We start from the raw sequence: 24,885 nt of genomic DNA, 5'->3' as shown, positions 1-24,885 counted from the left end.
AATTCACCTTCACATCTTCGTCCAGTTTCATAATCTTCTTAATACGAGCCAGTGGGAGTTCCTGTACTCGGAAATCTTTCTGAAATGAGCAACAAGAGGCACATGAGTAGGGGGGTGGCCAGCAGAGTGGCAGGGCACAGGCAGAGCAGACAGATTGGCATAGAACCCTCCACCCAGGAAATACGGCAGGGGAGGAAGGACAGATAAATTAACAAAATACAAGCTCTGGACAAAATTCTTCACTTAGCCCTTGTGGACCTCCAAGTTCTCACAGTGCCCTCATGAAAGACAGCCAGTAAAAAGTCCTTTGTCTCTGCTCAGGAGAGATTCATTCATTTCAAGTATCTCCTCTTCTTTCCCTTTTTTTGTTTTTTGTTTTGTTTGTTTTGTGGTTGTTTTGTTTTTTTCTATAACAGCTCTGACTTTCCTGAAACTCGCTTCATAGACCAGGTTGACCTGGAACTCAAGAGATCTGCCTGCCTCTGCCTCCCATGTGCTGGGTAACCAAGTTTACTAATCTACAATATGAAGATTAAGATGAAATCTCTGCCTCCAATGCTTTCCCTATCCTGTCGGTTCTTCTGTTTGTTTGAGACAAGACCTGATTACTGGTTGGCCTCAAACTCCAGAATACCTTCCTGCCAGTTCTTTACTCTGTGAGAACCCTAAGGGTGTAAGTAAATTTAGCAGCTGCCTCTAGAGACAGTCCTGCTACTTTTTCTTTTTTTTTTAAATTATTTATTATGTATACAACATACAACATTCTGCCTCCATGTATGCCCGCACACCAGAGGAGGGCGCCAGATCTCATTACAGATGGTTGTGAGTCACCATGTGGTTGCTGGGAATTGAACTCAGGACCTCTGGAAGAGCAGCCAGTGCTCTTAACCACTGAGCCATCTCTCCAGCCCCTGCTACTTTTCCTTTAACAAACAAAAATAGGATGGAGAAATGCACTAATATTGCTGGGATTTAAGAAAAAACTTTTTTTTTTTTTTTTGGCCAGGTGGCGGCGGCGGCGCACTCCTTTAATTCCAGCTCGAGAGGCAGAGGCAGGCAGATCTCTGAATCTGAGGTCAACCTGGTCTACAAAACAAGTTCCAAAACAGCCAGGGCTACAGAGAAAAATCTTGTCTCAAAAGCCCAAAAAAACCCAAAAACCAAAACCAAAAAAACTTTTTTGAGTAGTACCACTCAAATTATGTAGAATTTAAGCCCTGGCTTTATTTTGAAACTACTACTTAACCACATGCACAAGGGTGGATATAATTCTAGAAATCAAAACTAACTTGAATTTTGGAGCAGTAGCGAGCAGAAAGCTATAACGAGAGACTAGCACATGCTGAAGCTAGGCATTAGACAACTGCTCTGTGAGGGCCTATAGTGTGACTCTCTAAACCCACGATGATCACCTGGGTATACACACTGTTATATTATGGAAGAACTATTATTTGAGATTTGATAAAAATTAACAAGCATAGGGAACTTTCTTTTCCAAAACTAGCAGAAAACTAACATGCATGTCAAAGAAGGCATTCTAGAAAAACATCACTAGGCTTCCTAGCTTCTCCTCTGAAACCAATGTATATAGAGAGAGGATAAACTACTAGAATAAAATACCTAAGACAGCTAATGGGGCTTGGCACTGGAGTGCACAACTTGAGCTCCAGCACTAGAGAGGCAGAAGGCGGCGATCTCTGTGAGTCTGAGACCAGCCTGGTCTACAGAAAGAGTTCCTGGACAGCCAGTGATACATAGTGAGACCGTTTCTCAAAAACAAACAGAAAAGAGTGGGCAGCATAGAGGAATACCTTCAAAGCAGAAACTTAAAAAGGATACCCAATGTCTCTACACATACTAACAAGCTACTCAGCTCTACAAATTCAAATACCATTTTTTCATATTTTTCTCTTCCAAATTAGGTAACATTCTCCTCAAAGCCTCTACTATAACTAACCCTGGAGTGGCAGAGGATGAGAGGTTCAGTTACTACACAATATTACCAGAAGACAGTAGAGCACATTCTAACCTTGTTTCTGCTCCTCTTTCATTCAGTGCATCCCCATAGCCCAACCTACTCTGTGACACCTATGACTTTATGAAAGTACAATCCTATTCCTAGTTTTAAGAAACTTTCATTTGCCAAATACGGTCACATCAAAAACATTATATAGCCTCTTACACTAGAGAGAGGGCATATGACATCCCATTAGGACACAAGGAAGGGAACAACCAGCTGGCAAATTGGGGTTAGAGGGAAAGAAGAGTTGAGAAATGTTCCACAGGAAAGGTGACAGGAATTATGTCCACATGATACTAAGACTTGTATTCTCACAGAGAGAATAGGAAGCACCAAATACCACCTGCAGTGCCAAAAGTATGACCTGGGAGCAAAGGAGAGCAGGAGCAAAGAAGGAGCTGGATTAGGGCCATACACTTGAAGGTATTTTTAAAAAGTGTTTAATCACAGCAATCTATCCCTTGCTTTCTTAGTAATGTGGTGCATCACACAAGACGATAATGTTGCTTAGAAATGTCAGAGAGAAAGTAAGGTTAGCTCTCTTGCAAATGTGCTGCCATTTGTCATTAATGCCATTTCCACAAGATTTTTCCAGGATTACTTAACCAAAGCACAGAGTTGATCTCTCTCTCTCTCCTCCGCCACCACTTCTCAAACAAACATACACACACACACACACACACACACACCAAAAATCAAAAAGTTCTCCTTAGGCCAGTATGGCAGCACATGCCTGTAATCCCAGCATTCAGGTGGCAAAAGCAAAAGGACTGCCTCAAGTTCCAGACCAGCCAGGGCTATATAGCAAGATACTATTATCTCATAACAAACAAGCAAAACCAAGCACAGGAGTACACACCCCATACTGGGATGTGGAGGTAGGGTGATTAGTACAAGGTCAGATGGGGTTACAGAGGACTCTGTCTCAAAACAAACAACAATTACCCACACACACACATATACATAAAGCTTTTTCCAATTTGTAAAGAAAAGCAACAAGAAGGGAAATAACAGAACACAGATACTATGAGAATAGAAAGCAGGAATACAAGGGTTAAAGAAGAGATGAAGAAGGGAATGAAGGAGTGATGAGCTTTCCAAAACTGGAGGTGTGGTAAAAGATACCTTTAATCCCAGAATTCAAGAGGGAAGTTTATCTATGAGTTCAAGGCCATTCTGGTAATACACAAAGACAGAATGTAGCTACTGGTACAATAATGCCATGACTATGTAGTAGTAACCAACAGCTTTCTGACTGAATTTGAGGCCTGCTCCATTGAAAAGAATTCATGCCCAGTACTCTAGATCTGGGGAAGGTGGGGAGACACCTAGAAGAGGACCCTATTACTGTTGGGTTTTTTTCTAAATGTAAAATTACTTTCTAAATAACTACGTTTATACCCATAGAGCCAACCATGGTCATAGAAACTTCTTTTGACAGTGGGTAATTCATAACATTGACTGTCAAGCACTTAGCCCTCAATGAAACATTTATATCAATACCTCAAAGACTCAGGGGAAATCGTGGTAAAAGAGTAAGAAGAATTTAAGAGTTGGAAGATTGGGAGGAATACTGTGAAGTCTTCTAGGATAAGCCATGGCTGTTCAACTCATGAACTCACAGCAACTATGGTTACTGTACAAAACCTTTAAGATCAAGCCAGTCAATATTCCACCACGGATGAGAGGGGCTCATGAGGCTGTACCCCTAACTGAGGGCTGCTGCAGGAAGAAGAGTCATTTCCCAAGTTCCCAAGAATGACTCCATATACATGCCCATGCAAATAGAACTAATTGGAAACAGTTAATTTCTTTTTTAAAAGTGCATGAAGGTGGCAGGGTAACATTTAGGAAGGTCTGGAGGGGGGATCTGAGGTGGATATGATCAAGATGCATTGTATACATGTATGAAATTGTTTTTGGGTTTTTGTTTGTTTGTTTGGTATGGTTTTTCGAGACAGGATTTCTCTGTAGCTTTAGAGCCTATCCTGGAACTCTCTCTGTAGACCAAGCTGGCCTCCAACTCAGAGAGCCGCCTGCCTCTGCCTCCCGAGTGCTGGAATTAAAGGCATACATCACCACCACCACCCGGCTGTAAAAGAATGTAAGATTTCTTTTGTATGTACTCGTGTATCTGTATATGTATGTGTTACATCACGTGCGTATGAACGTCTATAGAGGATAGAAGAGGGTATCAAATTCCCTAAAGCTAACCTATCCAACCTTTTTATTTTGGAAGATCTCATGATCCCCAAGCCTTGAACTCTCTAAAGAGGCAGTATGTGGGAGCTGGAAAGATGGCTCGGTGGTTAAGAGCACTTACTGCTCTTGCAGAATATTCAGGTTTGGCTCCCAGAACCACATGACAGCTCACAAGTATCTGTAACTCCAGTTCCAGGAGACCTGAAACCTTCTTCTGACACCCGTAGGTACCAGACACATATATAGTACACATACATACACAAAGGCAAAATAAAAACACTCATATACATAAAACAAAACAAATCTTAAAAAATTTTAAAGAGGCAGTATGTGAAAAATGGATCATAACATGGTGTGGTGGTTTGAACGTAACCGGCCCCCATAATCTCATAGGGAGTGCCACTATTAGGAGGGGTGGTTTTGTTGGAGTAAATGTGGCCTTGTTGGAGGATGTGTCACTGTGGGGGTGGGCTTTGAGGTTAACTAAGTTCAGAATAATGCCCAGTGTCACAGTTCACTTCCTGTTGCCTGCAAGATGTAGGGCTCTCAGCTACTCCTCCAGCAAGTCTGTCTGCACACTGCCATGCTCTCTATAATGATAATGGATTGAATCTCTGAAACTGTGAGTGAACCCCCCTCTCCTTTAAATGGTTCCTTTAGAAGAGTTGTCATGTTCATGGTGTCTCTTCACAGTAATAGAAACCCTAACTAAGTCACAGGGGGATTATGAGGGTGAGGTCTTCCTGACAACAACCTCGTCTTCTATAATCCCATCCCAGCTAGAAAGACGCGCAAGAGTCCAAGGTTAAGTTTGCAGGAAAGGAGATCTCTCTACCAAGAGCTTAGTGAAGCCCCACCCTGGCTTTCATGTCATTGGCAGCCTTGTGAGAGTGAACAGCACTGAACCTCTTCCAGTTGAGCCAAGAGGAAGGACTAACACCTAAACTCTTCCTTGACTTTTCAGGGACTGGCTCAGTAAATTGTAGAATAGACTCTCTCTGCACATTCTCATACTCCTCACTACGTTGTGAGCACTGTATTTAAATTACTGCCATGTTAAAGTGCCAAGTTTCAAGAGACTCAGTTGAAAGCCAAAGAAAAGTCAGTGAGTTTTTAAGCTGTAGTACAGAGAGAATCCAGAGTTTTAGGTAACAGAAACCTCCTCTACTCAGCCATTGAGAGATCTAGAATGTCAAGATTTTTCATCCTTCTTAAAGTATTAATTTTCATGGTTGGCTTCATTTTGGAATTGCCTGAGGGAAGCTTTTGAAAATCAAGTTGGCTGGGCTCTGTTGCAGACTGACCACAACAGAACTCCAAGGGTAGAATCCCGGCATCAAATTTTTTGAAAACTCCGTTCATAGCTATCATCAAGAGTTAGGGCCGGGCGGTGGTGGCGCACGCCTTTAATCCCAGCACTCGGGAGGCAGAGGCAGGCGGATCTCTGTGAGTTCGAGACCAGCCTGGTCTACAAGAGCTAGTTCCAGGACAGGCTCCAAAACCAGAGAAACCCTGTCTCAAAAAAACCAAAAAAAAGAGTTAGGGTTAAGGGCCACTCTCTTAACTAGGCCTTGTTACTCAAATGCTATCCTTAGACTAGTAATGGCATTACCTAAGAATGCGAAGGAAACAGTCTCAGGATTCACTTCAGACTAATAAATCAGAATTGATTTTCAGCTGGTTTCCCTCCTAGGGCTCTCACAGACATTAAGTTTGCAAAGCACAAGCCGGGCGGCGGTGGTGCACGCCTTTAATCCCAGCACTTGGGAGGCAGAGGCAGGCGGATCTCTGTGAGTTCGAGACCAGCCTGGTCTACAAGAGCTAGTTCCAGGACAGGCTCCAAAACCACAAAGAAACCCTGTCTCGAAAAAACCAAAAAAAAAAAAAAAAAAAAAAGTTTGCAAAGCACAGATCTATAGGAAGAGCTCATAACACATGGCCTGTTTTCCAGATTATTCAAACAGGCTCTCATTGTATGGCTCTAGCTGGTCTGAAACTGCTATGTAGACCAGGCTGGCCTTGAACTCAAGAGATTCACCTGCCTCTGCTTCCCAAATGCTGGGGTTAAAGGAAGCCATCTTGCCAGGCCCAGGACCTGTTTAAAAGATTTGTTTTTATTCATTTTACGTATATAAGTACTTTGCCTACATGTATGTCTATAGACTATATGAGTGCTTGTTGCCCATAGAGACCAAAAGAGACTAAAGTTACAGATGGTTGTGAGCTATCATGTGGATGCTGGGAACTGAATCCAGGTCCTCAGGAGGAACAGCCACCAGTATTCTTAAACACTGAGGCATCTCTTCAGACCCCAGGACCTATCTTTTACCAGTCCATCAACCTTAAATGTTCTTGCTTGGTTACCTGATTTGACTATAGTGTTAGGAAAATCATTGTCTTGCCTAGAAGTGTTACAGTATAAAAAGATGAAGTTGTAAATGAAAGGAAAATGACTTAACTACTAATTACAGCTATGTGAACACTGAACTGGACATAAAGTAAGCCGAGGAAAAATTAGATTTCTCAAGATTCAGGATCCTCACCATTTTGCCCCATCCACAGCTACCCAAATCACTACTCCCAAAGACTAAATCAGCTTTCTCTTCCCCACTCTCAAAGAGGTCCTGACAATTATAAAACTCAATGCCAAGATGTCTACTGTGACATCACATGGTGCAGAATGCTTGTAATTCTGGTGCTTGGGACGCTGCAAGGACAATCCCCAGCCCCCTCCTCTTGCCCCAATGAGTGAGACAGAGTAGGGAGGGAAATTTGGATCCTCAATGAGATCCCTGCCACTACTTACAAGCGTAAAAAACACCTGTCACTGACTCTCCTTAGAGCCTCAGTAAACAGGCATATATAAAGTTTTATGTAATCACCAAGGGGCATGATTAGTGTTAGGATTTGTAACCAATGCTGAACACTTGGATTCATGGACAATTACAGAACTTTTAAGAGTGTGGGAGCAGTATGGTCAAGTTGAGATGAAGGATAAATCGCTATTACCTGATTCAGACTAAAACAACCGAGAACAGGTATGCTCAGTACATCATGAAAAATACCTCCTGTCAAAGTTTAATTACTTGCTTCGGAACAACCTCAGCCCCAAGTCAGACAACACCACTTTTACAAATATTCTTGTTTTACTTATATTTGGATAATTTACTTATATTTGGATAATTTAATGGATTTTTAAAAAATCTGCTCAAGAAAAAAAATAGAAAAGAAAAAATCTGCTCAATATTTTAAGTATTACCTAAGAGGATATGATATATCTGGGAAAGTCTATTATCAATCTGGGTGTGGTGGTACACTTCTGTAACTCCACCCCATGGGAGGCAGACACAGGAGGATCTCTGCAAATTCAAGGCCAGCCTGGTCAACACAGGGTGATTCTAGATTGGCCAGCAATATATAGCACGACCTTGTCAACTCCCTTTCCTCAAAACTCTAATTGTAAGCACCACAGATTTCTGGGAAGACCCAAATTAAGTGCTAAAATGCTGCACAGGCAAAGCTATAGTCAGAGAAGTGGAGGCCTTCATGTGCTACAGGCCTGAACTCTTAGAACAAACACCCCCAACCCCACTTTCTCATGAACACTTGAAACTGGTATTGCTCTGCACTAAGTCTAAAGTGAAGTCTGATTCATCCAGTCATTCATTATGCAGCTCTTTTTTTTAATGTTGTTTGTTTATTATGCATACAGTGTTCTGTCTCCGTGTACGCCTGCATGCCAGAAGAGGGCACCAGATCTCATAATGGGTGGCGTGAGTCACCATTTGGTTGCCGGGAATTGAACTCAGGACTTCTGTAAGAGCAGCCAGTGCTCTTAACCTGAGTCATCTCTCCAGCTCCCCATTATGTTGCTCTTATATGTCAGTCGCTCTCCAAGCAGATGTTACAACAGAAGTCTAAGGAATCTTTCAGAGATACATGGAAAATTTTAGTTTTAAGTCAATGAAGAACAGCACTTTTTACAATTCTTTCTCTTTACCTACAAAACTTGAACCAGAAGGCTACTTACCGCACCAGCTTCACCCAAATCAAACAAGCACATAAAATCAAATAAACATGACCATTAAATTATATGATGGCTAATCTTGGCTGTCAACTTTACTGTAGCTGATAGCTGGGTGGTGGTGGCACACGCCTTTAATCCCAGCACTCGGGAGGCAGAGGCGGGCAGATCTCTGTGAGTTCAAGGCCAGCCTGGGCTATAAGAGCTAGTTCCAGGACAGGCTCCAAAGCTATAAAGAAACCCTGTCTCAAAAAACAAAACAAAACAAAAAAACAAAGACAAAAACAAAACAAAACAAAAAAGCCAACTTTACTGTAGCTGAAATCAACTAAAACACCAACTGCTGGGGCACTCCTGTGAAAATTTTTCTTGATCAGATTATCTGAAGTGGGAAGACCCATCCTAAATCTGGGTAGCACCTGGTGGCAGCCTACATAAAAGGATAAGGAGAAAAGAGCCATTTGCTTTTTGTCTGCTTGCCCTCACTGTCAATGGCAAGTTCACATGTCTTGCTATAGCATTCCTTTGCTAGCATCAGAACCAATTTCTTGAGGATTCCAAAAAAGACTGGAGATCAGGAGCCCTTCAAGGATTCTCTTGGCCTTCAGCACCAGATTGGGTCCAGGTGAGCATCTGCCAGATTCTTGGCTTCTCCAGCATAAGACACTCATTGTTGGTGAGCCAACTGTGTTTGAATCCGTGTTCTTTCAGAAAACCCTGACTAGCTGGGCGGTGGTAGCGCACGCCTTTAACCCCAGTATTAGGAGGCAGAAACAGGCGGATCTCTGTGAGTTCGAAGCTAACCAGGTCTACAGAGTGAGCTCCAGGATAGCCAGGGCTACACAGCGAACCCATCTTGAAAAACAACAAAACATTATCTTCCAAAAATCTGTGCAAAACACTCTGCTTCTGACTTTGTGATTTCACTGCGATCCCCTCTGTTCTCTATCAACCAACACTTGAGAATACTGAATAGTGAGATCTTCTCACTAGAAATCCATTCTGTACACAGGCTCCCCAAAAAAGACTCAGGAAGGCTCAATCATCTAAAACTCCCTTTGTGTAAACGAACACCACCCAGTAGTCCATTCAAAACATTAATTACCCTGATATCAGTGGGTATGTATCACAGTTAGAAGTTAGTTGAATTTGTTGCTTATTTACAGTCTGTCTTGAGAGAACACATTTTCCATAAGGACAATGATCTAGTCTGCTGGCATACTACTAGAGCCACAGAAGACAGCACAGGCCAAAGTAGATGAAAAATAAGAATTTGTTGAGTAAATAAATAAACAAATCAATCAATCTTGTTTACCAGAGTATACTAAACTTAGGTTTAGCAGTTTAGTATACCACTAAACTGAAGACATTAGCTTCCACATCAGGAAAAAAATCCAGGGTCTGTTCTGCCAGCATACTAATATCTCCAAGGCAGTAATGGCACAAGATACAGGGAATCCCTTCAGTACTTGCCTAAGACACCAAACTGAATGTCTTCATTAAAGAACATGACAATGTATTTTGAAAATACTTCTATTTTATCCTGCCTTTCTCCTGAACCACATACTACATTCCTACCCCCAACCTTTACTATACTGAACTTCTTTCTTGCTATTCCTCTAACACAAGGTCCTTTCCTCTGGGACAAAGCCTTTGCACATCCACTTTTTGCTGCCTAGGATAGAACTATTTTCCTACCTCATGCATATGGCTAATGTTTACTCACCTTTCAAGACTCAATAAAAACAAGCATACTATTCTTTTTTTCTTTTTTTGTTTCTTACTAAGTTTTATTAAGGCTCAATTCATCAGGTTAGTAGCAAGTACTTTACCTCCTGAGCCATCTCAGCACCTCTATATGCTGTCATTTAAAGTCTTCTCTAGCTCAACCACACAGAAAAAGGTACTACACTGCCTTCGGGGCTCCTTCAGCACATCCCTATTTACTGCTTCTGGACTCACCACTGTGACTGTGTCCACAAATACTAAGTATCTATTGACTAATTACTCTAGTTGTAATTAGAAGACTAAGTTTCTCAAAGTTGGGGTTGCATTGTGACTTTTCTAAGTTCACAGTATCAACAGGAGATGATTTTAATTCAAAGGAACATCTGCCAGTCTATGAAGGTTTTTGTTGTTGTTGCTGTTATTGTCACATGTAGGGGAAGAAGAGTGTTACTGGCAGTGAGGAGAGGCCAGGATGCTGCTAAACAACCTGCAATCCATTGGACAGCCCCTGAGAACAGAGATGTGATAATGCTGCCACTGAGAAAGCCTGGCCCGAACTAAATTGATCTTTTTTTCCCTTTCTTTTTTCTTTTGGTTTTTTGAGACAGGGTTTCTCAGTAGTTATGGAGCCAGTCCTGGAACTCGCTCTGTAGACCACGCTGGCCTCAAACTCACAGAGATCCACCTACCTCTGCCTCCGGAGTGCTGGGATTAAAGGCATATGCCACCACCACCTGGCTTAAGTGTATCTTTTAACTTAAGATGTAAATAAGCCACAAACAGTTCTCATCCAATTACAGAAAGATGGTACAGCCAATGAATTAAGCTAAAGAAACAGGCTAACTAGTACAGGAAGAGCAACCTTTGCTTCTCTGTACTTCCTAAAGTGTCAGTTTCATCAGCCTGCCTCCAAGTAGAGTATCAAACAGTCACTTAGTCACAAACAACACCCTGGCATTGCCACTCCAAGGGGAAGTCTACTTTCCTTTCCCAACATATAGGTCAGGAAAGCCCTGTGCCTTTGTGAGCACACTTAAAAATGGAAGTGTCTGTGACTTGTTTCTGCTGTCTACTTTGGAGCTCACTGCTCTTCCTTACCACTGTTAAGTTCCGGATTTCTTCCATGACTCTGGGCCAGAAGGACTGGAGGCTTTGTTGGGCATCACTGCTGCTGGTACCGCCAAACCCTCCTTCTGTGGACATTTTCAAAACTGAAAACACACACAGACAAGAAACAGATTAGAACTAATGAAGTCATACTTGCTCCCCAGGTTAGCTGTTATCTTTCTTTGGGTGTTCTCACTGGTTTAACTGTTTCCGTATGTTAAGGTATACGTTTACTGCAAGCAAGAAAGAAAAGGGGGGAGTGAGATGGCTCAGTGGGTACCCACAGGAGAAAAGGAAAGGACCACCTTCAAGTTGTCCTTTGACGTCCACAATGGGTTCTAGAGCGTGCGCGCATGCACACACACACACACACACACACACAATGTTGGGAGTATAAAAAAAAGATTGTTGAAAGAAGTGGAAGGTTAAAATCAGAATGAAGAGAGGAAGGGTATAACCTCCACTTGTCCAACTGCTTAATGATACAGTAGGGAAAATTAAACACTCCTGCAGCAGTCATCACTGTAATAATACTATACTGCCTTGAAAGACTTACAAAAACAATGTGTTTTTAAAATCTCTAGTTCAAATGTTTACCTGGCAAGTGCTTAACACCAGAAACAATTCAACAACTTAAAAACAAGATATTTTTCATCTCCTAAAGAATTTCTAGGGGCTGGAGAGATGGCTCAGTGGTTAAGAGCACTGACTTCTCTTCTAGAGGATCCGGGTTCAATTCCCAGCACCCATATGGCAGCTTACAACTGCCTGTAACTCCAGGATCCAGCACCCTCACACAGATATACATACAGGCTAAAACACCAATAAAGTATTTTTTTTAAAAAAAAAAGAATTTCTATTGAAGAGAAAGAATTACTTCAGAAAGTCTAACATGCCACAGATAGGTCACTGGTAAAGAGCTATGCAAGCTTATTTAGTTTTATTTTATGTGCACTGAGTTTTGTCATAGGTGTCAGTCCCCTGAAACTGGAGTTACAGACAGTTGTGAACTGTCATGTGGGTGCTGCGAGTTGAATCCAGGTCCTTTGGAAGAAAGAGCTCTTAACCACTGAGTCATCTCTCCAGTTCTACTATGTAAACTATTTAGAACTAATTCTGCTGGGCTAAAATAAAAGTACCAGAACCAGGTATCACATAACCAAACATGTAGCTTTTTGTTTTGCTTTTGTTTTTGTTTGTTTGTTTCCAGGAGGGCATTACTATGTAGTTTTGGCTGTCCTGACACTCTGTGTAGACTAGGCTGTCCTCAGAACCACCTGCACTTAGAATTAAAAGTGTGCTAGGATTAAAGGTATGCGACACAGTACCTAGTAACTTTCTAGGCTTCGTGAGTTCACACCTTCATAGCCCTATTACTACAGGGTCTATACTGTACTTCAGATGTACCCAGAACACAGAAATCATTAGGAAAGAGACAGCATTGCACACGTCCAGGCTAGCCAAGAATTTCTACATATCCAAGGATGACCTTGAATTTCTAATCCCCTTGCCTTTACTTCCAGAGTACTGGCATTATAGACACGTGTCACCACGTCTAGTTTATGTGGTGTTGGGGACTAAACTCAGGCTTGGTGCTTACTAAACAAAATATTCTACTGAGCTACATCCCCATCTCCTTGAAGAAAATTTTAATTTAATTATATTAACAACTTTTTATGAAATATTCATGACAAGAGTGAAAAATCAACCTTTTACTAAATAGGCAAATTTTTTTATAAAAACTTTTCCAGCCAGATGTGGTAGTACACACCTGTAATGCAGTCTTCAGGAGGCTGAGGTAGAGGACTGAGAGTTCAAAGTTAGCTCAGGCTACATAGTGGGACCCTGTCTCAAAACAGAGTAGTAGTGATGAGGAAATGGGTATGTAGTTCAGTGGGAGGGCAGTTGCCTAGTATTTACAAAGTCTCCTGAGTTCCCTAGCATCACACACAAAAATAATATATTTAATACTGAGTATGGTGGCTCATACATTTAATCTCAGCATTGGGGGCGGGGGCTGAGGAAAGATTATCTTTAGTTGGATACTTAGTGAGACCAGGCTACTTAGTGAGACCATATCTGAAAACAAAAACAAACAAAATCCAGAAATAATCTAACTTTGTTGCAGGGAACAATGGACAGGTGTGACCTTAGGACTCTGCTATGCAAAAAGGGAAAATCGCACCAGTGTTGCTGATACCTTTCCTTCACCCACTGATGACTACATTTAGTTGGAGCATGGGTACCTGTGAGATGTAACATTTGGTAAGCTTTAACTGTTTTCTAATCTCCCGTCTAAGCACACAAATATAAGGGTACACAATTCAAGAAGCACTTTTACAACCATCGTGCAGTTTGTCTTAAATTGAACAATGTATACTCTTCCTTTACCTGCCTATATGTATGAGCCACCTGGACAGGCTTTCAAATTTACACTATATCTCAAGCAATATAGTTCATAAAAAACAAAATTATTAAAGTAACACAGCCTAAGTATAAATACAAACTAATTCTGCTGAAATTAGTTTAAATTCTTAAAAAAAGGGGTGGAAGGGGGAGCAACCTGAGTTACTTACTGTAGTAATTAACACATAAATGGCAACTGAATTGATCTTGCTACAGAATTAGCTCATTTACAATTTTTATATACCATGGAAAAACATGCATCATCATCTGAATGATGAAACACATATTTAAATTAGAAGAATTATTCCTAATAGCAGCACTTGGGAGGTAGAAGCAGGAGAATGGGCGATTTTGAGGCCAGCCTGGGCTACACAGTGAGACCATGTAGGAGGTTGAGGAAATCAGGAGCTTCAGGATTCTTTTCTATGTTAAGTCATTATCTACCACCGGATAAAGCCACTTATATAATGCCGACAAAGATAAAATTGTCTTTAGACCAAGCACATTAACTTACATCACTCTTATCAAAAATGCAGTATAGAATTTCTCAGATTTAATTTATTATTGATATTCAATTTATTATTCATGTTCATTAATTACTTTATAAGTTCTTGAATAAAACTTTCTGTTTAATGAGCTGAAGTATTCAATCTGTTGCTGAAAGTATTTTCAACTCCCAGTATCTATTAATTTTTCTGATTTTAAATTAGCTAATTTTATAAATGGTTTCCTTTCCAAAGCTAAAGAGGGAAGACTCAAAGTCCATCATGAAAATGTTATTTCTCTAGTGCTCAACTCAACATCTCCCCAAACACTTTTCTAACCAGCCTCACCTAGTACTCCCTTGAATCTGACCTAAATGAGTCATCTCTGGTTCCCTCACAGCAACTAGCACATTAGGTATGGTGACTACCATGATGGCCAAAAGAATCACTCAGTATGGCCTCGCTAGGCAAAAGGGCAGCCTGAACAGCTTGACCCTGAAAGAGACTTACTAGGATCGCCTGCACAACCAAAAGAAGCGGTTATACTAGCCGGGCGGTGGTGGCGCACGCCTTTAATCCCAGCACTCGGGAGGCGGAGGCAGAGGCAGGCGGATCTCTGTGAGTTCGAGACCAGCCTGGTCTACAAGAGCTAGTTCCAGGACAGGCTCCAAAACCACAGAGAAACCCTGTCTCAAAAAACCAAAAAAAAAAAAAGAAGTGGTTATAGGTTATACAGGAATCTCAGAAAAAGGGGTTTTCTCAGGCTGGTAAAATGATTCAGCAGGTAAAACTGTTTGCCTTAAGATGCAAAACCTGAATTCAATGTCTAGGTGGTGTGGTGCATACCTTTAACCCCAGCACTTGTGAAGCAGAGGCAGCCAAACACCAGCCTCATAAAACATAAGAAATAAAGCCAGGACACCTGGCTACAGAGCAAGACTCTGCCTCAAAAATCAAAATACATCAGGCAGTGGTGGTATAAGCCTTTTATCTCAGCACTTGTTGCAAGGGAGAGGCAGGTAGATCTCCAAGTTTGAGGCCAGCCTGAACTACACGGTGAGTTCCAGGACAGTCAGAAAAACCCTCTCTCAAAAAACCAAAATCAAAATAAGGAAAATAAGTGTTGTGCTGCACACCTGTAATCCAGAACAAGAGTCTACTGGCAGGAGGATCACTGCAAATTGGAAGCTATTCTGAGTTCTAATAAGTAAGAAAAGATACAAAGAAACTTAAGGCTTGGGTGACAAGACTGTTCAACAGATTGAGGAACTTGCTGTGAGGCTAAAGTTGATCAGCGGAGCCCACATAAGTAAAGAAGACAATCAACTCCTTGACCTCCACACACATGCATATGAGCCCCCCACATATACAAAAACAAACAAATGTAATTTCAAATAAATTTTAGCGAGGCATGATGGAATGCATATTTAATCCCAGCACTTGAAAGGCAGAAGCAGGCAGATTTCTGTGAATCGGAGGCCAGCCTGGTCTACAGCTCTGGACAGCCAGAGCTACACAGAGAAACCCTGTCTCAAAAAGAATCCAAATTATAAAGTAAAATTAAAGAAATGTAAGCTTTATTGAAATATTTGATATAGCTTCTTCTAAAACTGTACCTTTTAGGTTTTAATTCTCTATTCCTTGGCATGTACTTCATTCTCCATCCACTTGGGAGGTGGAGGCAAGAGTTTAAGATCAGTATCAGTCTGGACCACACAGGTCCTGTCTCAATAAACAAAAAATACCTCTAATGTCACAACAGAACTGTTCAAGGAAAACATAAAACACAGGAAATTCCCTTCAAGACTAATTATTGCCTGCCATGGTGGCATCATCTCACCACTTGGGAGGCAGAGGCAAAGGATTGTTTCATATTAAAATTAACAAACAAAAGCTTGAGATCAACTTGGGCTGTACAGTAAGATCTAAAAACAAGAACAAACTAAAAAAAGGCCAATTCTTGGCCAATGTTGTTTACTTAAAAGACTGACCAACCCTATAGCCATCATGTTTTAACTAAAACAATGTTCGTGTTAAATGTAAATAAATTTTAGGCCTTTACTGTCTGGAAAGCAGTCACGTGTTGGTAATATCACACATGTACTCATTTACTGGTTTCATTCCACCTCCAACATGCGTGCTCTAAATATGCAGTGCTCTCAGCAGCCAGAAGAGAGCACTGATCCCCTGAAACTGGAGTTAAAAGCAGTTGTGGTTTGCCAGGTGAGTGCTAGGAATGGAACAAGTCCTCTGAAAGAGTAACAAGTTCTCTTAAGTTCTCTTAACCACTGAACCATCACTACAGCCCGGTGTTGACACCACCCCCACCCCCTCTCTCATCAATCAATTAACCTTAAGAAAGTAGGAAAGTCCCATCCCTGTTCTTTTTCGGACACTGGTTATTCTTACAGCATTGTGGCACTCTGGATATTAAGAGAGGGTATCATTATGTCACTGTGGCTGGTCTCCAAGGAACTATGCAGAGTTCACTGCTTGCCTCAACATCCATGCTTCAGTTTCCTAAGTGCAAAGATTACATCTGTGTTCAACTCCCACCCCATGTATTAGAACTGGAACTCAAGCCTCTGCATACTAGGCAAGTGCTCTAACCACTGAGCCCTTCACATCTTTTTACTCTCATTATGACCATGTCTTCTTTTGTCACTGTTACAAGCACTTTTAGTTCCAGTTCTGCTTAAGTATTCAATGAAGTCATTAACTCCAATTTCTTTGTATAAACCAGCCAAAATCGGAGTGTTATATTTAAAACAGGAACAGGAACAGCACAATGAAGAGGAAAAAAAAATGTTAATCTGGAGAAACAGATGAGGAAGGAAAGAGGTGAGACTGAAGCTAATCTGTACATGCTACATAAGACAACATCTAATTACAATCCAAAGTAAAATGAATTTGAAAACTAAGAACTTCTAAACAAATAATTCTACCAATAACCTGCTGCTCATATTTATATAGATGGAATTTAGGATATATGCCATTATCAATCACATTGGCTAAAAATCATTTCAGGGCTTCTCTAACCAATTATAAACTGCCAACTTCAGAAGGAAAAAAGTAACATTACTCTACAATTTAAGAGACCTGTCTTTGGGGGCTGAAGAAATGGCTTAGAGGGTAAAGAGCACTTGTTGGACTTGGGTTCAATCCACAGCATCTACGTGGTGGTTCACAACTGTCTGTAACTTCAATTCTAGGATATCCGCCCTCTTCAGACCTTGGCCACCGGGCAAGCACACGGTGCACGTGCATACAAGCAGGCAAACACTCATATACACAAAATACAATTTAAGAATCTAAGAAGTTGACAGAGGCAGAAACAGACTTGTTAGTATGCTAGTAACTAGCTTGTGGCTTTGGGTCCAAAAGGCAGTCACTCCAGTAAGCTCCTCCAACTTGAACACCTGTCAGAGAGGTCTACGATGGATGGTTATGCGGTAAAATCCTATAGACCTCATGACCTAAGGATGTGATACCTCAATGAATCCAAAGGAAGGTATGTGACTTGTTTCTTCGTTTGTTTGTTTTTCAAGACAGGGTTTCTCTGTAGCTTTAGAGCCTGTCCTGGAACTAACTCGCTCTGTAGACCAAGTTGACCTCGAACTCAGAAATCCACCTGTCTCTGCCTCCTGAATGCTATGATTAAAGGTGTGCACCATCACCACCTGGCTGACGACAACAGTCTTTATCTATGCTCATAAGGCAAATCTTCTACTTAGGCAAAAATGTCAGTAGTCTTGCTGCTTAAAAATAAGCAAAAAAAAAAATTCTTACATAGCTGATGCTATTAGGCCATAATTATTAGCAGTCTATCACATGGTCACTGCTACAAAAATGAACGGAGCCTTGGGGCTGGAGAGATGGCTCAGTGGTTAAGAGCACTGACTGACTGCTCTTCCAGAGGTCTTGAGTTCAATTCCCAGCAACCACGTGGTGGCTCACAACCATCTGTAATGAGATCTGGTGCCCTCTTCTGGCCTGCAGGGAGGATACAGCATAAATCAATCAGTCAATCAATCAATCAATCTTTAAAAGAGAGAAATAAATGGAGCCTTACTTTCCCCAACTGATTCTGTAGAATTCAATAGCCTAGGCTGTGTCTACTCTAGGGTTGGATATAGCTATACACACTCTCCTTAAAGATCTGCTTGCAAGGACATATTTTAAAACTGACAACAGAGTCCCTTTTTCTCCTTCAAAACCTTGTTTCTGTTTACTATCTGCTACAATATGGTCTCTGAAACAAGGGCCAGTTAATAGAGCTAAGGTATAAGAGAAAAAAGCAAAACAAACAACAAAAACAAAAAATAAGTGGCACATACAAAAAAGCAACATGGTATGGAGAGGACATTTTAAGCTTTGGTGCTGCAGAATAGATAATTCCCAACTTTCCTCACCTGCGTGAGTGCTCACACTTTAATCATACCCAAATGTGTGACAATAATAAAATACTACCACCAACTGTTTGCAGGATGGTGTAAAAGGACCAAATATTGTGTTTAAAACGCTAAAGCATGAGTCCAATAACTACTGCCCACAAAACAAATATGACACGTGGTCTGGTTTGGTAAATGAAGTTTCCTTGAAGACAGCAATCCTTATTTACTTATGTTGTCTATGGCTTTCAAAAGAAACCACAGAACCTGCAAATCCTAAAATAAAATGTGGCCCCTTAAAGTAAAAGGGTACTAGAGAGTCATGCCACGTGCTCTACCCATCCTCTTTCTGTCAAGGAACACCAGATGAAAGCTTGACCATTCCTGGACCACACAGCTCTTCCCTAACCCATTCAGCCTCCATTAAAAGTACACTGGGCCTGCTCCCTCGGCCCCACAGAAATAATAACTGTACTGTCTTTGACTCTCCAGCCTAAAGGGAGAAATACATACTTGCAAAAAAATGGAGAGCAACTGGTTTTTCAGGCCCTGAAACTAAAGGAAATTCTGACATCAGTCAGAGCTAGAAAGGCCTGTGCAGTGAGGCTGGGTCCGAGAACAGTCAGTCATTTTGCTTCCTGGACCATCTGAGATTTACAAACTTTTCCCCAATTTCTGGCAAGATTTTTGTGTTCAGAAATAAGAAGTGTAATTCTGAATAGTATTTCAAAGATGACAATTTTGAAGACTTGGAATTTACAAATGACTTGCCATAAACATTATCTTTAATTGAACTTCATTTAACTTGGTGATAATCTTATCAGTATCATTCCCATTTTACAAAACTAGGCAATTTAAGTTAAGTTCCCAACACAGTGAATAGGAGCATTAGAATGTAAAAGCTCCAAGACTCTGCTACAGTATAACTTGTTAAGCCTGTTAGTCTCAGTCTCTCCCCTCCCTCCCTCCCCCACCTGTTGTTTTCAGGTGAATGTACTTTCAGAATATTCAAAGATGAATCATCTCAACAAGGGATTATTGACTTGAATCCTCAGACCAAACATCCACTTGCTCCCAACATCCCTGTAGCTTTCATTTCTCTCTCTCTTTCTCCATGGGGTCTTGCTATATTGGCCAGGGTAGTACCCAGTACCCGGTCTCAAGTCATTCTCCGATCTCAGTTTCCTGAGTGCTGGAACACACATCCACACACCACATCACACCTGCTCTCCTTGGCCTTCTTTCCAGGTTGCCTTTCTTTTGATCTTTCCCCTTCCCAAATTTATCGACATCTGTAAGTACTCGGCTGTGAACAGTGGGGGGCAGTAAAGTATAAGTAAAAAGAAAATACACTGGACCTGGGGGTCCTGTATGTTTATGATCTTGGGTAAACCACCCAACTCCTTAGAGCCACTATTGTTGACTCAAGGACGACACCTCCTCCTGCCCCCAACAGCTCTAGGCCAACAACTCCATCAGGCATCAGAGCTCTTCTCTCTCTTTACTTGCTTCACTTTTTTTTTAAAAGCCCTGTTTCATATGCATGGAGATATAAATAAAAATAAAAAGACCTCCCATCATTTCATAAATATCAAATAGTTAAGACCCTTTTAAACTACTCAATTTAGAACAAAATGTTCTATTAAAAAGAAAAGCAGTGGGTAGGAGAGATGGCTCAGAGGTTAAGAGCACTGGCTGCTCTTCCAGAGGTCCTGAGTTCAATTCCCAGCAACCACATGGTGGCTTACAACCATCTGTAATAAAATCTGGTGCTCTCTTCTAGTGTGCAGGCATACATGCAGACAGAATGCTGTATACATAATAAATAAATAAATTGAAGAAAGAGGAGGAGGAAGAGGAGGAGGAGAAGGAAGAAGAGGAAGAGGAGGAGGAGGAAACATTAAAGCTGGAAGTGACGAGGGATGCTTCAAACTTAAAAACTGGGAATGCCAGTGATCAGGATAGATGCAGGCTCCCCCCCCCCCCCCCAAGACTAATCCAGAAACATGTAATCTTGAGGAAACATCTCTTTCTACACTGCAGGTTGTATGAACTGGGAGGGTAAGGCTACTTCACCTTGTAGAAGCAATCAGAATATAGAGTATAGGACAACTATCACATTATCAGACTCTACTTAGCCCTATCACCAAAAAAAAAAAAAAAAAAAAGTCTGTTTTGAGCTCTAAAGCAAGTTCTGGATGGAAACACCTCAAATTCCAGCACATGGGAGCCAGAGGCAGGCAGATTTTTTTAATTTGAGGCCATCCTGGTCTACAGAGTGAGGGAGCCCTGGAGAGATAGCTCAATGGTTAAGAACAGTAACCATTCTTCCAGAGGGCTCAGGTTCAATTCCCAGCACCCACATGGCAGCTCATAACTGTATGCAACTCCAGCTCCAAAGGGTCCATAAGCCCTCCTCTGTCATTGCATGCACAAGTATGCACACAAGCAGGCAAACCAACCATAAAAGTTAAAGAGAAAGTAAAGAAAGCTCCATCTGGGTCCAGCTCTATTTAAACTCCCAGATACAGAAGGAATCTACAATGCAAGAATTCTGAAGACCAATTCATGGATTATAACTACTATTTAAAGATTTAGGGTATAGCATTAGTAAGAAAAATTGTTTCCTTTTATAACTATAAGGAAATTGAATGTTTACTAATTAGTCTCAATATTTTTCCTTCCCCATAAAACATCCTTAGTGTACAATCAAATCTACTTCTACAAGTAGCATTTTCAGATTTATTAATGAGGCTTATAATTATTTTAGCATATTATTTTTTAAGCCCCAAATGTCTACACTCCTATTTTCTTTTTGGTTCTTACATAACCATCTGTTTCTGGCACATACCCAAGACAAACATACCTTGCATGTAGGGAAGGAGCCATGAACCCAATGACCAAACACAGGCTCCTCAAGAACTACTCTAAGATCTCAAGAACCCTTGTCCTCGGGTCTTTGAAATTTGCATATAGAGAAATTCCTTCTTAAGTACTTAAATATTCATCTATGTAGAAACTTCTGTGCAATAATCCAATAGAAGAATAAAAAAATAGTGACAGGGAACACCAAAGGGTAGAAATGGAGAAAACTGTTCTCCTTTAGAAATACAGCACAATAGCTAATCACATGTTTCCTTGGACAACAGAGACTGTGTTGGTAAATTAACAGTTCTAAAAACAGCAAGGAGACAGCAATTCTCAATTAAAGACCTGAAAGGCTTTCTTTTTTGAGAATAATTTTTTTTAAAAAGCCAGGTGGTGGTGGCACATTCCTTTAGTTCCAGCACTTGGAAGGCAAAGAAAGGCAGAACTCTGTGAATTCAAGGCCAACGTGGTCTACAGAGCTGCTAGTTTCAGGACAGCCACGGCTACACAAAGAAACCCTCTCTCAAAACTACCCCCTCAAAAAAGAGAAGGGAATTGAACCTGAGTGCTCCAGAAGAGCAACCAGTACTCTTAATCACTAAGCCATCTGTCCAGACCTTCCTAGAAAGTTTTACAAGAGTGTCAATACAGGGTTGGTTATAGTGATTATTCAGAGTGGGAGGAACTAATCCTCCAAGACAACCAAAGCCCAAATCTCCCACTACTACATAAAGCAATAAATGGTTACATTAATCTCCAACAACTGTGCATCTTTTACACGGTTTAAGCGTGTGCCATGGGTGTGCTCATGTATATGAGGGCCAAAAGTTGACACTGGGTGTCTTCCTCACTCTTTTTAAGAACTGTTTTGTTTTTTTTTAACTGTCTATATACAACAAGTTCATAGATCCTCCTCTCTGCCTCCCCCTCCCGTTCGCCCCGCTGGGGTTACAGGTACAAAAAGCCACACCTAGATTTTTACATGAGTGCTAGGGATCTATACTCATATCTTAATGCTTGTGCAAAAAACACTAATGACTGAGTCATTTCTCCAGTCCTATCCTTTATATTTTTGTTTACGCCTTTATTGTTCCTAATTGTTTAGAAAAACAGGGATCTAAAATGCAAAGTCACTAAAATGCAAAGTGCTACACACTTCAAAGCAGAAACTGATAGTTTTAAGTTTAAAGTTTCCAAGTTTGATAAGCAACAGGATCCTTCAAGGAATGGGACTAAACCACTAAGTTACCAGCCAATAGTGGAGATGGAAAGACCTTGTAAATTCAGTTCACTTTCTGGTGAGATTTTACTATATGTATGTATGTATGTGTGTGTGTATATATATATATATATATATATATATATATAGAGAGAGAGAGAGAGAGAGAGAGAGAGAGAGAGAGAGAGAGAACCCAACAGCCTTCATCAGCACTCTGTCACAGCTGCTCCAATAGCTAGCTACACAGATTCCCTTTGTTTTAATTACTTCACTGGGGGTAAAGCAGAAACTATAAACCACAGCTAGGATGTCTAAATCAGGCTATCCAGTCATGACTCATCTAAAAATACTGACCTCTGTAGTTCAAGTGATAAACCCAATACATAGCACAAATTGTGCACCTGCATGACTGAAAAATACAAGAATCCTAACTCTGATCTAACCAAGTATCTATTTTGAAAAGCATCTATTCGTATAACTCTAGTGAACTTAACATTCACAGAAGGCAATTCCCCAAATATTTATTACTGCCCACAATATCTACTTATAATTTCTTCTGAAAAGTGGCTAAGGCCACCTTTTTCATTAATAGCTTTCAAAGTAATTCAATTTTACTATGCATTTATTCCATTTGAAACCAATTCAAGTGATCATTTACATAAGACTGAGAACTCTTTGAGAAATTTTCTTGTGTGCCTTTCATTTGGTTGGGTTTTTTTTTTTCTCTCTCTCTCTCCCCACCTCCCTCCCTCCCCCGCCATGGAAGGCAGGGTTTCTCTATGTAGCCCTGGATGTCCTTGGAACTCACCCTGTAGAACAGGCTAGCCCTGAACTCAAGAGATCCCCGGTGCTGGGATTAAAGGCATGTGCAACCACCACCCAGTTTTTTGTCCCATCCACCATGTCTTGTCCCATCCCATCCATCCATCCATACCCCTCCCTACTGTTTTCAGACAGGGTCTCATTCTATAAAAATAAGATGGTCTTAAAATTCTTCTCTTACATCAACTTCCCAAGTGGGAGCATGTGGACATGAGCCATGCCTGCTTTAAAAAAACAAAAATAAAAAACCTGTGTCTTTGGATAGGAGACCCAACACAGGAAAGGGGAAACAAGACTGCACCTCACAGAACAGATTGTCTTCTATATATACAGTAAGGAAGTGCAGTGTAAAGAGCGCTGGGCTCATCAGGCTGCCTCCCGCTTCCTCACTCTCAAAATGGAGATCTTTTTCTGTCCTACCCACATTAGTAAATATCAAATAAGAGTACAAAGTTACTTAACTGTGAAGTACTGAATCACATAAATGCTGCACAATGTTACAAGTTTAGCTATTGCTGAGACGAGTAGCTGCATGGGCATCTGGCCAGTTAATTACCAGGAAGGAAAAAAAAATTCACAAGAGTCAGGATAAAAATAACCAAGTAAGACAGCTGGAAATTTACAATTATTTCTCTAGTGACAAGTTTCTTACTGTCTTTTTGATTGAAGATAATTATGAGATATTTAGTCTAGAAACTAAATACAGGTGGTTTATAGTGAAAATTCTGCTACAGCCTATAGATCAATGGTTCTCTACCCCTTTGGAATGTAAATTATTTGCTAAACAAGCACAGTCAAACTCCTACACATGTATTTTTCATTGGCTTCCCACTTCAGACTTCTCAAAGTTAATACCAGTAACACTAAATTAAGTGCCCTCATTCAAGATCATGTATCATGAACACATGGTACTCAAAACATTCTGAGGAAGACAAGCGCTAAGTAACATCTTGTTATAGATGCCTAGTTACAGACATTCTCTAGTTTGTTTCTTGAGACAAGGCTTGGAACTCAGAGATCCACCTGCCTTTGGCTCCCGAGATTAAAAGCATGTGCCACCATGTCCCAAGGGTCCAACACTTTGTTTCTATCTATGACATGAAGCTTGGCAAATTCTGACCATTCTCTTCCTTGATTCTCTTATCTGTCACCCAGATTAGACATAATTACTATGAGTTTAAACTCTTAATAATTATTGGCTAGGGATATAGCTCAATGGTGGTGTACTTGCCTACCAGGCACAAGGCCCCAGTAGTGTCACAAAAGAGGGAGGGAGAGGACGATAAGGATATCCAAATATACTACCAATTCTGATATTTCCCCCAATGTCCAATCCTAAATTACAATCTATCTACTGAACATTTCCAACCAGAAAGCTAGGCTAAACAGAACTGAAACTCCCCATGTCCAAACTCAAGTCTATTTTTCTCAAAACCTGCTCCATTCCCCCCGTCAGCTTCTCTTCTGCTAGTCATTCAGGCTATCCCTCAAGTTCCATAAACTGATTAAACACTGCCAGTGTTCAACAATAGTGTCCTCACCTGACCTTTCTTCGTGCTGTCATCACATTTTTATTTGGGCCTCCATCACCTCCATGCAATAATAAAAATGAT

The 24,885-nt window shown here is 40.9% G+C and overlaps 1 protein-coding gene across 3 annotated transcripts in view; it reads right to left on the bottom strand.

Moving 5' to 3' along the window:
* Positions 1-24,885, bottom strand: part of Nfyc (nuclear transcription factor Y subunit gamma) — a 71,823-nt gene that overhangs the window by 25,709 nt on the left and 21,229 nt on the right. For 2 of the 3 annotated variants that reach the window (XM_057784364.1, XM_057784365.1), the window contains exons 2-3: positions 11,073-11,185; positions 8-79 (exon numbers count right to left, since the gene is read on the bottom strand). In XM_057784364.1, the coding sequence (XP_057640347.1) occupies positions 8-79; positions 11,073-11,177 (177 nt within the window). In that variant the 5' untranslated portion in view covers positions 11,178-11,185. The remainder of the gene's footprint in view (positions 1-7; positions 80-11,072; positions 11,186-24,885) is intronic. The other variant, XM_057784366.1, reaches the window with a different exon arrangement.

Source organism: Chionomys nivalis, chromosome 11, assembly GCF_950005125.1.
Source record: "Chionomys nivalis chromosome 11, mChiNiv1.1, whole genome shotgun sequence".
In the NCBI taxonomy this organism is placed as follows: Eukaryota; Metazoa; Chordata; class Mammalia; order Rodentia; family Cricetidae; genus Chionomys; species Chionomys nivalis.
Note: the sequence above shows the minus strand (reverse complement) of the source record. Positions and strands in the feature narration are given on the sequence as shown.